At 45.8% G+C, this 11,992-nt stretch overlaps 1 protein-coding gene across 4 annotated transcripts in view; it reads left to right on the top strand.

The window, feature by feature from the left end:
* Window positions 1-210: 210 nt before the first annotated feature.
* The window catches only part of PELI2 (pellino E3 ubiquitin protein ligase family member 2), a 63,354-nt gene continuing 51,572 nt past the window's right edge, over window positions 211-11,992 (top strand). For all 4 annotated transcript variants that reach the window (XM_075282768.1, XM_075282767.1, XM_075282766.1 and 1 more), the window contains exon 1: window positions 211-673. In XM_075282768.1, the coding sequence (XP_075138869.1) occupies window positions 597-673 (77 nt within the window). In that variant the 5' untranslated portion in view covers window positions 211-596. The remainder of the gene's footprint in view (window positions 674-11,992) is intronic.

Below are 11,992 nucleotides of genomic sequence, written 5' to 3'. Positions count from 1 at the left end.
TTTGGCGTTTTCAGTCCATTACTACTTTTATAATACTGGAGATTATTGTTAATAATGGTAGAGGGCAGCAGACCCGTTCAATAATGGAGGGGACGGGATACAGAAGCGATATCAGAATAGGCCACGCCTCTCGCACCCCCCGGGGGTAATCCGGTGTCCTGTTGCCACGGCACTTGGAGAGCAGCGGGGTTCCATTTGTTGTCTGGAGGGGGAGGAGGAAGGAGGTCGGTCTGGCGAGTCATTCGCAGCCTCAGAGCAGGAGGGCGGAGAGGAGAAGAGGAGGGGGGCCAACAGCATCTTGTACGGGGAGCTGGATCAGCTTGTATCCGAGGAGAGTCTGCAGCGAGCGCTGGGCGGTTGGTTCGCGCACCCCCGTGACCTGTGGAGTGGAGTGTCCCGGCTTGGCCGTTACCGGGTCTGTGCCTGGGGCGCTGCGCGGGCTCGGCCGGACTTGGCGGATGCTGGTGACAAGTATCTGCGCCACGGCTCGCTGAGGATTTCACTGGGCTAGTCTCTATGAAGTCGGCCGAGCAGCTCCCCGGGGGGTTGCGTTAGCGATTGTGGAGGGGATTGTGGCAGCTCGCGGGGGATCATCCATGTTTTCCCCGAGTCAGGAGGAGCACTGCGCCCCCAACAAGGAGCCCATCAAGTACGGGGAGCTGGTGGTGCTGGGGTGAGTTGCTGTGTGTGTGTTCTGTGGGTGCTGTGTCCTGGGGGTCACATGTCTGACCCACTTCTGTTCCTCCTCTGTATGTGTATTGGGGCGCCCCTATGAGGTGTGATGTGACCGCTGGTATTGTGTAGTCACGCCGTCCTGCAACTTTGTCGTGTACAAAACAGTTCTACCCTTCATATATGTCAATAGGAATCCTGTGAGTGATTTCTGTGAAGTTTCCGGGTGCCAGATGGCGACAACCTTGTCATTTGTGTACGTCGGCCTCTGAATTGATGTATTTCGTGACCCATTCTGTAGGGGTGCAGAGTTGTGCCCAGGTATAGACCAAGGTGTAGCTGTCCTACAGAATTCCACAATTTCCCCAACTTCTACTTGCTTCAGAGTTGGAGTTGTTTAATGTGACACAACTTAGTTGCGCTCCCTTTTGTTTTACTTTTGCGGAAACCCTCATGCGACTTTAACACAACTGAGAATTGCCCACCAAGCGATACTATGTGTGTGTGTTTATCTATGTATAATGGGCATCATTGTAAACGTTCACTTAAAGGGGGTAGTGCCAAGTTGGTATCTTATCGTCGATCCAGTGTCTGATCGGTGACTGAATTCTGGGACCCCCACTGATCACGAGAACAGGGTCCCTTCTTCTTCTGTCAAAATGGAGCAGCGATCCCAAAGTCATGCTGACTGTCTATGCAACCTAATGGAACAAAGTTGTTTGCAGCCGCCTCATAGCGATGAATGGAGTAGTTTTGCGCCCGTCACACGGGGGTCCAACAGATCTCTAGTCTTGTGATGTCGGGGTCTCTCAAATCTGACCCTAATCGGACCCCTGTGTGTAGCTACTGAGTTGTCAGCTTGGCACAGCCACTTTAACTTTTCTATTGGCTTCTACTGGACTGTTGTTTGTGGGCATCGTGTGGCAGAACTAATACCCCAGGCCTGGCACTTTAAATGGGATGTGCGTGTTGCGGTACCCCTCAGTGCTTGTCTATGGCAGAAGTTGCCTAACTCCATCCCGGTAACAAGACTACCTTGTTTAGTATTTGTAGATTGATGAGTCAGTCTGCAAAGAGTTTCTGCAGCAGCTGATATGTACTGATCTGCTCTGCCAGTCTGTGACCTCCCCCATCATAGTTCGGCTGGGCAGTGCAGCTATTATTATAGCCCAGGGCTGGGTTTATTTCTGACAGCACATTGTCGCAGAGCTGGCAACCACAGCATGTTCTGCAAACAAACTCCTTTTATTAACTCTTGCACGGCGTTACTTGCCGGAGTCCCAGCGAATGTGCCATCCCATAGCGTGGTAAGGAGAGCGGCAGTGATCCTGCTGGCACACACAGACCTTGGCCCTTGTTTGTGTTCCTGCAGGCCTTGTGTATGCTATATCATGTTACCCTCCTTCTCCAGAGTCACTGCTAGTACAGATCTGACGCTGCTGCCTTCCTCTGCTCACTACTGGCTCTGGATTCAGATCTATGTAGCAGGGCTGAGTTTGTCAGTGCAATAAAGCAGACTTTGTGGATTGCCATGATATCTTAGGCCTTGGGGCCATGTTTGGTACAGTGACATAGTTGAGTGATTGTTGTGTGACACTTGTTTGCAACTTTGTCACAGAGTTGTTAGTAGAGGACAGGGTCAAGTACATTTGGGACAGTGAATTGTTGTGTGTTGGATTATTACTAATAAAATAAAGGTCATACAAAAGCTGCAAAATAAACTGGAAAGGAAGCTACTAAAAATAAAATCTCCTGATTGCTGCTTTTTTATTGTTATGTTGCCTATTACATTGCCAAGTTCATTGCCGCCCCAAAACACCATGGCATAACAATAAGCAAAAATGCTACTTGGGGTCTTTTCACACTGTCCATCGTAGACCTACATTGGAAGAATTGTGCAGATGTCATACTATAGGCATAGTTGCCCTTAGTTTGTCATTGCAAAAAAACCCACTACATGCCACGTGGTTTACCGGCATAGTGGAGATCGAAACACTCTTAGCCTCCATCAGCCAATTGTGGGCCTATGGTTATGTTTGATACGTACTGGACACTACAAAATGCATTGTGAAGGCTACAGATAGCCAAATCTCCATTGCCTGCAGGGAGATTCAGTAGCCGTCTAACTTGACCTGCAGATTTCTTTGAGCCTCCCCCCCCCCCCCATCCCTACAGCTTTTACCCTTAGGCTGGTCTTACACGACTGTAGTTTAAGACCGCAAATGGTCCACCATTGAGGGTTTTCAATTGCGGACGCTTTATACTCAATGCGGCCTCTTACACCACCGGATATTTTATCCGTGGTGTGCCAGGCCGCAACCGAGGTCCGCACTTTTTAGAATATGTCCATAATGGCCGCAATTCACGGCACTGCACGGACTCGCCCATAGAAGTATATGGGCGAGTGTGGCAATTTACGGGCATCTGCGGAGTCTATGTTGCTGATCAGCAACATGCGGACTGTAAAAGCATTACGGTCGTGTAAGACCAGCCTTAGGCTGTGTCCATAAACAGGAACATAGGAGCTGTTTTTGAAGCCGATTATTGACATGAATCCGTCTCAATTTCCGGTCAGAATCTTCTTCTTATTCAGAAGCTTCTTATTTTTCAGGCCGTTGACTAAAGAAGTGTTCCACTTGATTTTTGTCATGGACTCTGTGGCTGATCCTTCCGCAGAACCAGAGACGCAACGTTACTGCCGAATCGTCTCATTTTCAGTAAATCTGAGAGTAAGCATGCAACAGAACGCTGAAGCAATTTCTCCTGTCACAAGGCCGCCTCACATTCCTCCTCACTTTCCGTTGTTTGAACTGCCCTTTAGTATTGCAAAGGCTGAAACCCGCACGCAAGACCCGCCATAGAAATAGTCTTTTTACAGGTTTTTTTTACACAGCACATGAGTTTTGTTACACTCTGATCTACTTTGCTGCATCTGTAATGGTCATGGGTTAGTTGTCAGTGACTTACCCTCAGTGATTTCACCAAGTGTGGCCCCAGCCTAAGACTAGGTTCACACTACCGTTACTTAATGTCTGTCCGTGGCTGCCATTCTGTGACTGGTGGGAAGATCCATGGCAATGCAAACTACAAATCGGGCAGAAATCTACAGCTCTGTAACTGTTTTCTGCCTTTATATTGTCATCTGTCTGCATATGCCCTGTAGGTTACTCTGCTGTACAATTCTGGTCTAAGTACCCCCCTATGAATGAGGCCTTCTGCACTCCTCCTCACCCATGCCACAGTTCCCTGCCACTCCCTTACTATCAGGTAGTATGGGAATAACAGAGCCTAGAAGATTAGTATGTCTAAGGCTGAGTTCACACAGAGTTTTTTTGGTCAAGATTTTGAGGCCGAATTCGCCTCAAAATCCTGACCAGAAAGACGTCTCTCATTGGTTTCAATGGACCGGTTGTTTCTTTTTTCCAGAACCCGTTTGTTCCGGCTACCGGAAAAAAAGAATGGACATGCTCATTCTTCAGGAGGATTGCGCCTCATGAATCCGCCTGAAGACACTCCCAACTAGGCCCATTCATTTGGGCCAAATCTGGACTGCAGTGCCGTGACTGGATGCTTATGCACTGCACCAGCATCCAGTCGCGGCTACCCTGTATTTTGGACCGGAACCTGAGGTTGCCTCCGTCTCAGATTCCGGTCCAAAATACTCCATCTGAACTTAACCTTAGGCTGACTTTAGTTGGGTGTAATTGGTTAATGAACCGTGGACTGTATGGTGGCTCTGTTTCCTGGATCTCCACTAGTCACCTATGCTGCTAGGACTCCCTGCACCCTGAAATGTTTTCAGGACAGGTCAGTAATTTTTATTATAGACAACTGATGTTTGGTATCCGCGTCCCTTCTCAGTGTTTATTCTTTGGATATACAACTGATATACATGTTATTTTACCAGGGAGTGTATTTTGGGCACCACATACTCCTGTGTGAAGTCAGCCTTAGTTATTTTATAGCTTTCAGCAAGCAGTTTTTATTGGCTGGATAACCCCTTTAAATTTTGCGTGGCTGTCAGAGGGCACATTTAGACTACACAGAAGTGGCTTTCAGCAGTATCCTTTGCTGCCTGGCTTTAGACTCTTATATATTGTACTCCTAGCGCGGTCCAGTCTGTACTCTTATAGCAGAAGCCTGTCTGTGACTTGTCACTTGTTTGCTGTCACTTATCCTGTTTGCACCTCTGTCCCACATAGAAAGTTTGTTCAGTTGGAAATGGGAACGTGTCCTGGACCTGCGTGTGCGCCGTAACTGTATATCATGTATTAGTCATGTAACGTATATCAGCTGTTAGCTATATCTACTTTACTAGAACACAGACGGAGAAACATAAAACTTTACTGTAAGATATTGAAGGTCGTTCAATCTCTTTTGGAAGAAAGAATGCCCATCTAAATATACCGAGCCCAGGAAAAGCTGAGGGGCAGTGGTGGTCCTTGTGGGGGTCTCTGAGTGTAAAGCCCAGCCATTACACTTCTCTTCTCCATCTGTAATCCAGAGAAACTCCGCATTCTGTGCCATTCCAGAAGCTGGTATCGAGTAAACATTACAATCCTGCTACTTAAATGACCAAATATAGAGCTGCCCGTCTGTGCGAGCATAGTCAAGTGGTTGGCACCGCTCGCTTACGCTAAATCTAGCCCTGTTTATAAATGTATGTTTAAAAATAGTGCGGAGCAATGCTTGTCATAAATAACGCTGCAGATGACTGCATTGTTCACATCCTCGTGTGCAGAAATGTATGGTAGCTGGGCATCTGTGTGGCACACCCTCTGTCACCCTGCTGCCCACATGCTGGTAAACTAGCATGTCCATGCACATGTTGTGTGCTATTCTGTATCTCTGGAGCATTATGGATAATATTAGCAATGAATGAAGATTGTACAGTGAGTTTTTTTTTTTTCTTGCTTCTTGAAGTTTTGCAGCCTCCTGGGAAGTGTGAGCTAGATGTAGAAGTCCTGATAGCAGGAACAGTGAGAATGGGAAGATCATGCCAGATTTCTCTTCCTCCTGCCCCCATGCGGTCCCAGAATTCTCAGTAGTATGGACATGCTGGGATACAGGGTAGTGGTGATATTTCCACCCAGGATAGGCCGTAAGGTTATGTACACATAATAAGATGGGGCGTTCCACGGCCAAAGTCTGATGCTCGGATTTGTGCTGTGAATATACTGCATGCATGCAATAGATCCGTATCAGAGTTGCACAATGATTATCCCCATGGGCATTCAGTGATGTCCGACATGCTACTTATCTTTTTTTTATTTTTATTTTTTTCTCCACTGTGTAGACAAAAATCTTTGCAGAAATAGCATATAGTCAGACTTGTGGAAACCCTATTTACGTGCACTGGACACAGCTTGTCATTGGATTTGGTATGGATTTAGAAATGCAATGAGAAAATGAGCTCGATAACTTGGTGACAAATACAATGCCACATAGAAGATAGAGGTTGCAGTGGAGCTCTGTAGTAGTGCTATGCTATAAACCCCTGATCATGAAGGTCCTGATGTATCCCGCACCTATAATAGATCTACAGGTCTAAACCTATGGTCAGTCACAGTGTGCCCAGGGTCTGTCAGCAGTAATGTAACTGTATCTGAAGAGAAGAGGTTGGAGAATTTTGTCATCTAGTATTTGGCATGATTGTCCAAAATTAGGTTCTTTCACCATCTCCAGCTCCAATTTTATTCTTTAAGCAAAATCATGCTGTATGAGCCCCACATATGCGTGAATAGCCTTTAAAAAAGGCTATTCAGGCACCGCTAATCTTATTTTAACAGTTCTAAAATAAAACCATAAAAACATATATGTAAATCATACTTATCGTGCACGGTCAGACGTCATCTTCTGGCACGCCTACCTCTTCTTTCTTCTTTCGGCGATGCCCTCCGGTCCTGGCTATTCCCCGGCTTCATCGTCCTCTTCTTCCGGCGGGATTGGTTCAAATCCAGTGCTACTGCGCACATTCCGGCGCCATTTTTCCCATTGGCATAGTTCTAAGGGGAACTTATTATGCTCAGTTCCCCTTAGAACTACGCGAGCGTACTGCGCATGCGCAGCACACTTGTGAACTGCCATTGGGAAAAATGGCGCCAGATTGTGCGCAGTAGCGCTCCAGTGGGAGTTCGCACGTGCAAGGCTGCGCAAGGCTATTCACGCATATGTGGGGCTCATACAGCATAATTTTGCTGATAGAGCCCCTTTAATAGGTATCGCTCCGGCACAGTTGCAAAACTTCTTAGTTCCCACCATTCCTGAGCAAATAGTGTTGTGGCCAGTATGGTAAGTACTCTACTGTCAGGTGGGTGGTGCTGACCTTCTTGTTACAGCCTAGACCGCCAGTGAGGGCTGCAGAACAAATTCTAGCTGAGCCAGAGTCTGTAAAGCGACACTTATTGAAAGATTCACAGGATTTGCGAAAGGTCCTTTAAATACGGTCTGTAAAACCCAGACTGTGTATTGCCCCTCTTTTTCCAGACTGGAACTTATTGATGGAGTCCCTGTTGCCTTGTGGCTGTACTATCCCATATTATATACAGTATAGGACAGTAGAGCCGCGGGGAGACAGGAACTTTTAGAGTCCTAGATCACTCAGAGTCCCAATCTCTGGACCAGATTAATTTTGGGAAATGTGGGCAATTTGTGGTCTGCATTTTACGGAGTGTATGTGCTCATGTACATGGGACACGTGGAATCACTCCAGTTATATCTGCTAGACTCTGTTATGTCTGCTGTAGGGTCCGAGGGTGTGATACTGTGACTGTGCCCCCCCCCCCCCTGAACTCTGCTCTAGGTGCAATAAATTCTGTCAGTTCTCTTAGTGTCCCAAAGGTTGTGTTCACTTCTCAGCAGTGGTTTCTGTTATAAACTAAGAACACGACACAATGGTGGAGTCCTTCGAGCTCTGCTTAGGTGTCCATCTTTTATGGTGCTGAACCAAAGAGGCATGTTATTTTACCAAGAAGCGTAAGGGGCTGTTCCATCTGGTGGCGCTCATGTTCCTAGGTAATGGGTAAGAACACATCTGCCCTGAGATAGTTATTACACACCAGATTGATGGTGGTCTTCATTCTGTGATCGGGGATAATAACACTACTGTGTGCACCTTTACAGGAATATGGAGACATACAAGCCATTTTTGCGCCACTGTAGGATTTTGTCAGTTATAAGCTGCGTTATTTTATCTGTATGTGCTGGAAACCTTCTCGCTCGCGCCTCCAGTCGACTTTGTTTGCTTTTACTTGTATGTCGATATAGCAACAGATAAGATCAGAGCAGTGAATTGTCACTTTACACACTAGATCTGTTGTAGCTCAGGGCAATAAGTATTAAAGTCTGCCCGGAGGACTTTGACTTTTTTCTAAATGCGGAGATCCCCTTCTTAGTTACAACTTTCATCTCTTACGCATGTCTGTATTTATTTTGTACTTCTCTGTTGCAAATCTGCAGATCGTTCTGTCCCGAATATGTAGATGTACAACTGCTGGTGTCGGAGCCATGTTGTCTCATGTATTTTACACCATTCTACATATTAATTTGTTATCCATATTGGTCACTTTTTTTCTGGATCTGCCATTCATCTGTTGCGCATATCCACATTTAGCAAGGCTTCTCTGGTGCCAAAGGTGTGTGCCTCCATCATGCCAAGAATTAGTGTGGTAGCGGAATAGAAATCGCCATCTAGGACACAAAAACACAACTCGAGAAACTTCTAAAACTTTCCAAAAGGAAAACTACCCCATAGCAACCAATAATAACAGTTTTTATTTAATATTCTGCTCTTTGCTATAGTAAAAACCCCATCTGTCTTCTAGAATGTCTCTACATGAAAGCATGTATGTCTCTCCAATAAACAGGCAAAGGCCTGGTTCACATCTGTGGTCGGTATTCCATTTGGGAAGTCCGCATGGGGACCCGCTGAACGAAATACCGAACACATTGACAAGTGTTGAGCTTATGAAAGCACACGGACCCCGTAGACTATAATAGAGTCCGTGTGTTTTCCACACAGTATCCGGCCGGAACATGCGGATAGAGAATTACTTCATGAACTACTTTCCTCTGCATGACATTTGTGGACATCATGCGGAAAACACATGGACCCCATTATAGTCTACGGGGTCCGTGTGCTTTCAGTGCTCACCGCTTGCTAATGCATTCGGTATTCTGTTCGGTGGGTCCCCATGCAGACTCCTCGAATGGAATGCTGAATGTAGATGTGAACCAGGCTAAAGATTTAGGCTTCATTCACTCGACCCGTGACCGTGTGCCTTATGTTTAACGGAAGGTACTTTTATGATCCTATTGCAATCCGTTTGTGGGCAGCTCAGACCCCCTGTAAATAGATAGGACCTGCTGTAAAATATTGCCATGGAACGGAGCATCAGAAGCCCACTCGGATAGAACCTTAGTCGTGTTCGTTGAGCCGTAGTTGGTTACATTTGCTTCCATTTATCGTACTCGCCAACCTGTGGCTATCTAGCGGCTACAAAACTGTAACTCTTGGCATGCTTGGCCAGGATGTTAGGAGTTGTAGTCTTGCACCAGCTAGTGAGCGGCAGGTTGAAGCTGGCTGCTCTATAGACTTCTAGGTGTAAGATAAGATAGAAGCAATCCATCAATCAGTGTCTGTCTATAATTGCACCACACTTAATATTGTAAAGCGAGAGCTCCAGGAATCAAAATCTAAAACCTTCAAGACATTTGGTTTCCAACAGGATAATCATATTCTCCGAGGATTAAGGTAATTGACTTTGTTTTATGGCCCAGAAGTATCTAGTAATTGAGCGTGGTGTTGGCCAATTTTATAATTATCAGTGTAAATAATACAGTTGGGAGCTAATAAGACTCCAAATTGTTCCTCCGAGAGACTTGTTAACAGCTTCACTGCTAAAGAGACTGGTCTGGGTAAGCTAATGCCTTTTATGACACTGGTTTTGCTCTATGAATGGGTTTTAGTGGCTGCGTCCTAGGAAAGCCGATGTAGCTGCTTGATAGCGATTTTTATGAATTAACCTCCTGGAGCTGTGACTTGCGCTCGCATGTGCTAGTCCATACCATTCTGAGATGTGGAGACTAGAATATATTCTAGTCGGCAGCCATCAGAAGTATACCTGTTGTGAAACTAACTCCAGATATACTCCATTCACTTCTATGGGAGTTCCACGAACAATAGTGCAAGTATACATGTGGGAGTGGTAGTTTCAGCTTCCTAATGTAGAAAGATGAGCAGCTGTCAGCCATGTTGTATTTATTTGTAGGATAGATTATGCGAATGGTCGGGTCAAATGGAACTGATGAATAAGGGGGGGGCTGAGCTGCAGTACCTGGCACCACCTCAGGAGGAGGCCACAGAGATCCACTGAGTGCAGAGATACTAAAACATATTCTATTGTCCTCAGTGTTATGGGCCTGCTGCATTAGCGTTTTCTTAAAGCGAAAGTTCCCGTTGCACGGAACCGTTGAGGCCTCTGCAAAGGACACGGGATGTCATAGTGGGGCGCGGACTTCCAACAAAACAAGACAGTAGAGCAGCAGGATTGTACTGCACTAGGAGACACCACAGCACTGAAAGGGGTCCCCCCCCACCCTTCCTGACCTAATATGATTTTTTTTTTACTTTTTTATTATCCTAGACCAATACTAAGAATTTCTTTTTCAGGGGTAGTCTCTGGATGCCAGACCCTGTCCATATGCTTTAAAAGTCTTGCACTAGGGTGCAGCATATTGAACCAGTAAGGTCCAGTTCACATCTATGTTCGTTATTCTGTTCAGGTAGGCCGCTTGGGGACCCCCGAACGGAATACCAAACGCATTGACAAGCGATGAGCTTATGAAAGCACACGGACCTCATAGACCAGGGGTAGGGAACGTACGGCTCTCCAGCTGTTGCAAAACTACAACTCCCAGTATGCATACTGGCTCTGCTGTTCTGGGAACTCCCATGGAAGTGAATGGAGCATGCTGGGAGTTGTAGTTTCACAGCAGCTGGAGAGCCAAAGGTTCCCTACCCCTGTCATAGACTATAATGTGGTCTGCGTGGTGTCCACCAGGAGCATGTGGAGAGAAAAGTACTTCATGAACTACTTTCCTTGCAAATATACAGTTTGGAGCATCAAGGGAGGCGCCATTGCTCTGAACTCCTAAATTCTAAACTGCTCTAATACATCCCATAATGAATGGAACTGAGCTATAGAACGGCCGTGTGACCAACAGACATGATGTCACTTCCTGAGAAGAAATCTGCCATGTTTTCTAATCCTGCACAACCCCCTTAATATGCTTCACCCTTGTGCCACTCCCTTTAATTTAGGGCATATGGACATCATAACAGTTCTAGACCTTGTACCTCTATGCATTGCATGGAATATGTGATCATTGAGGGCTGACATCCAGTACCACTACCTTTCAGCTGTTTGAAGAGGCCACAGTACTCATTGTTGTGTTCCTCAGTCACTTAGTACAGCAGCAGCTTAGTCTCATTCAAGTGAATGGGGCTGGGCTTCAATACCAAGCACACGTACCCTCTACGATATGTACGCCACTTATTGGCATACAGTGAAGAGGCTGCAGCATTCTCCCAAATGCTGCAGCTTCTTCCACTAGTGGATTTGTGTGGGTACCAAGTGTCAGACCCCACAATCACATATAAATGACCTATCCCAAGGACGAGTCATCAATGTACAAGTCCTGGAAAACTACTTAAGTGTTTGTGTTTTTGACCACACATTGATCTGCAGATTTGTAAGACCTTCTTATGCAATCTGTGGCTCTCTAGTTGTGAAACTGCGACTCCTAGCCTCACATGATGACTTGTAGGTTACATCATGTTCTTTTAACTGCTGTGTGCATAAAAAGAAGAAAAAAAACATTTCTTAAGAAGCCTCTTTTTATTGTGGTACTATATTTGTGAATTAGGGTGGGTTCACATCTGCACCCCAGTCTCTGCTTTCAGGTTTCAGTCTTCTGCCAACAGGAGACTGAAACCTAGCAGACATTGTCTGCCCGTGAGTGTTTTGTGGTATCCGTGGCGAAACAGTTTTGTCCGATTTTGTGTCCGGTTTTAAAAAAAAAAAAGAAACAAAAACTGCTGCTGTCACTGCGGAGACCACAAAACGCTCACGGGCGGGCACTTTGCCTGTTTCCGTCTCCTGTCCAGTTTCTCAGGCAGAAGACGGAAACCTGAAAGTGGAGGCTGGGCACTGGTGTGAACCTGCCCTTAATTTTTTTTTTTTTTCTCCAGTAAAGTTTAAATTTATAGTACACGTGAATGTATTATAATTAATTACATTTATTCAGAATTTTCTGTTAA

This window comes from Leptodactylus fuscus, chromosome 7 (genome assembly GCF_031893055.1).
Source record: "Leptodactylus fuscus isolate aLepFus1 chromosome 7, aLepFus1.hap2, whole genome shotgun sequence".
Lineage (NCBI taxonomy): Eukaryota > Metazoa > Chordata > Amphibia > Anura > Leptodactylidae > Leptodactylus > Leptodactylus fuscus.
The sequence above is the reverse complement of the archived record's forward strand: the minus strand, read 5'-3'. Positions and strand labels throughout refer to the sequence as shown.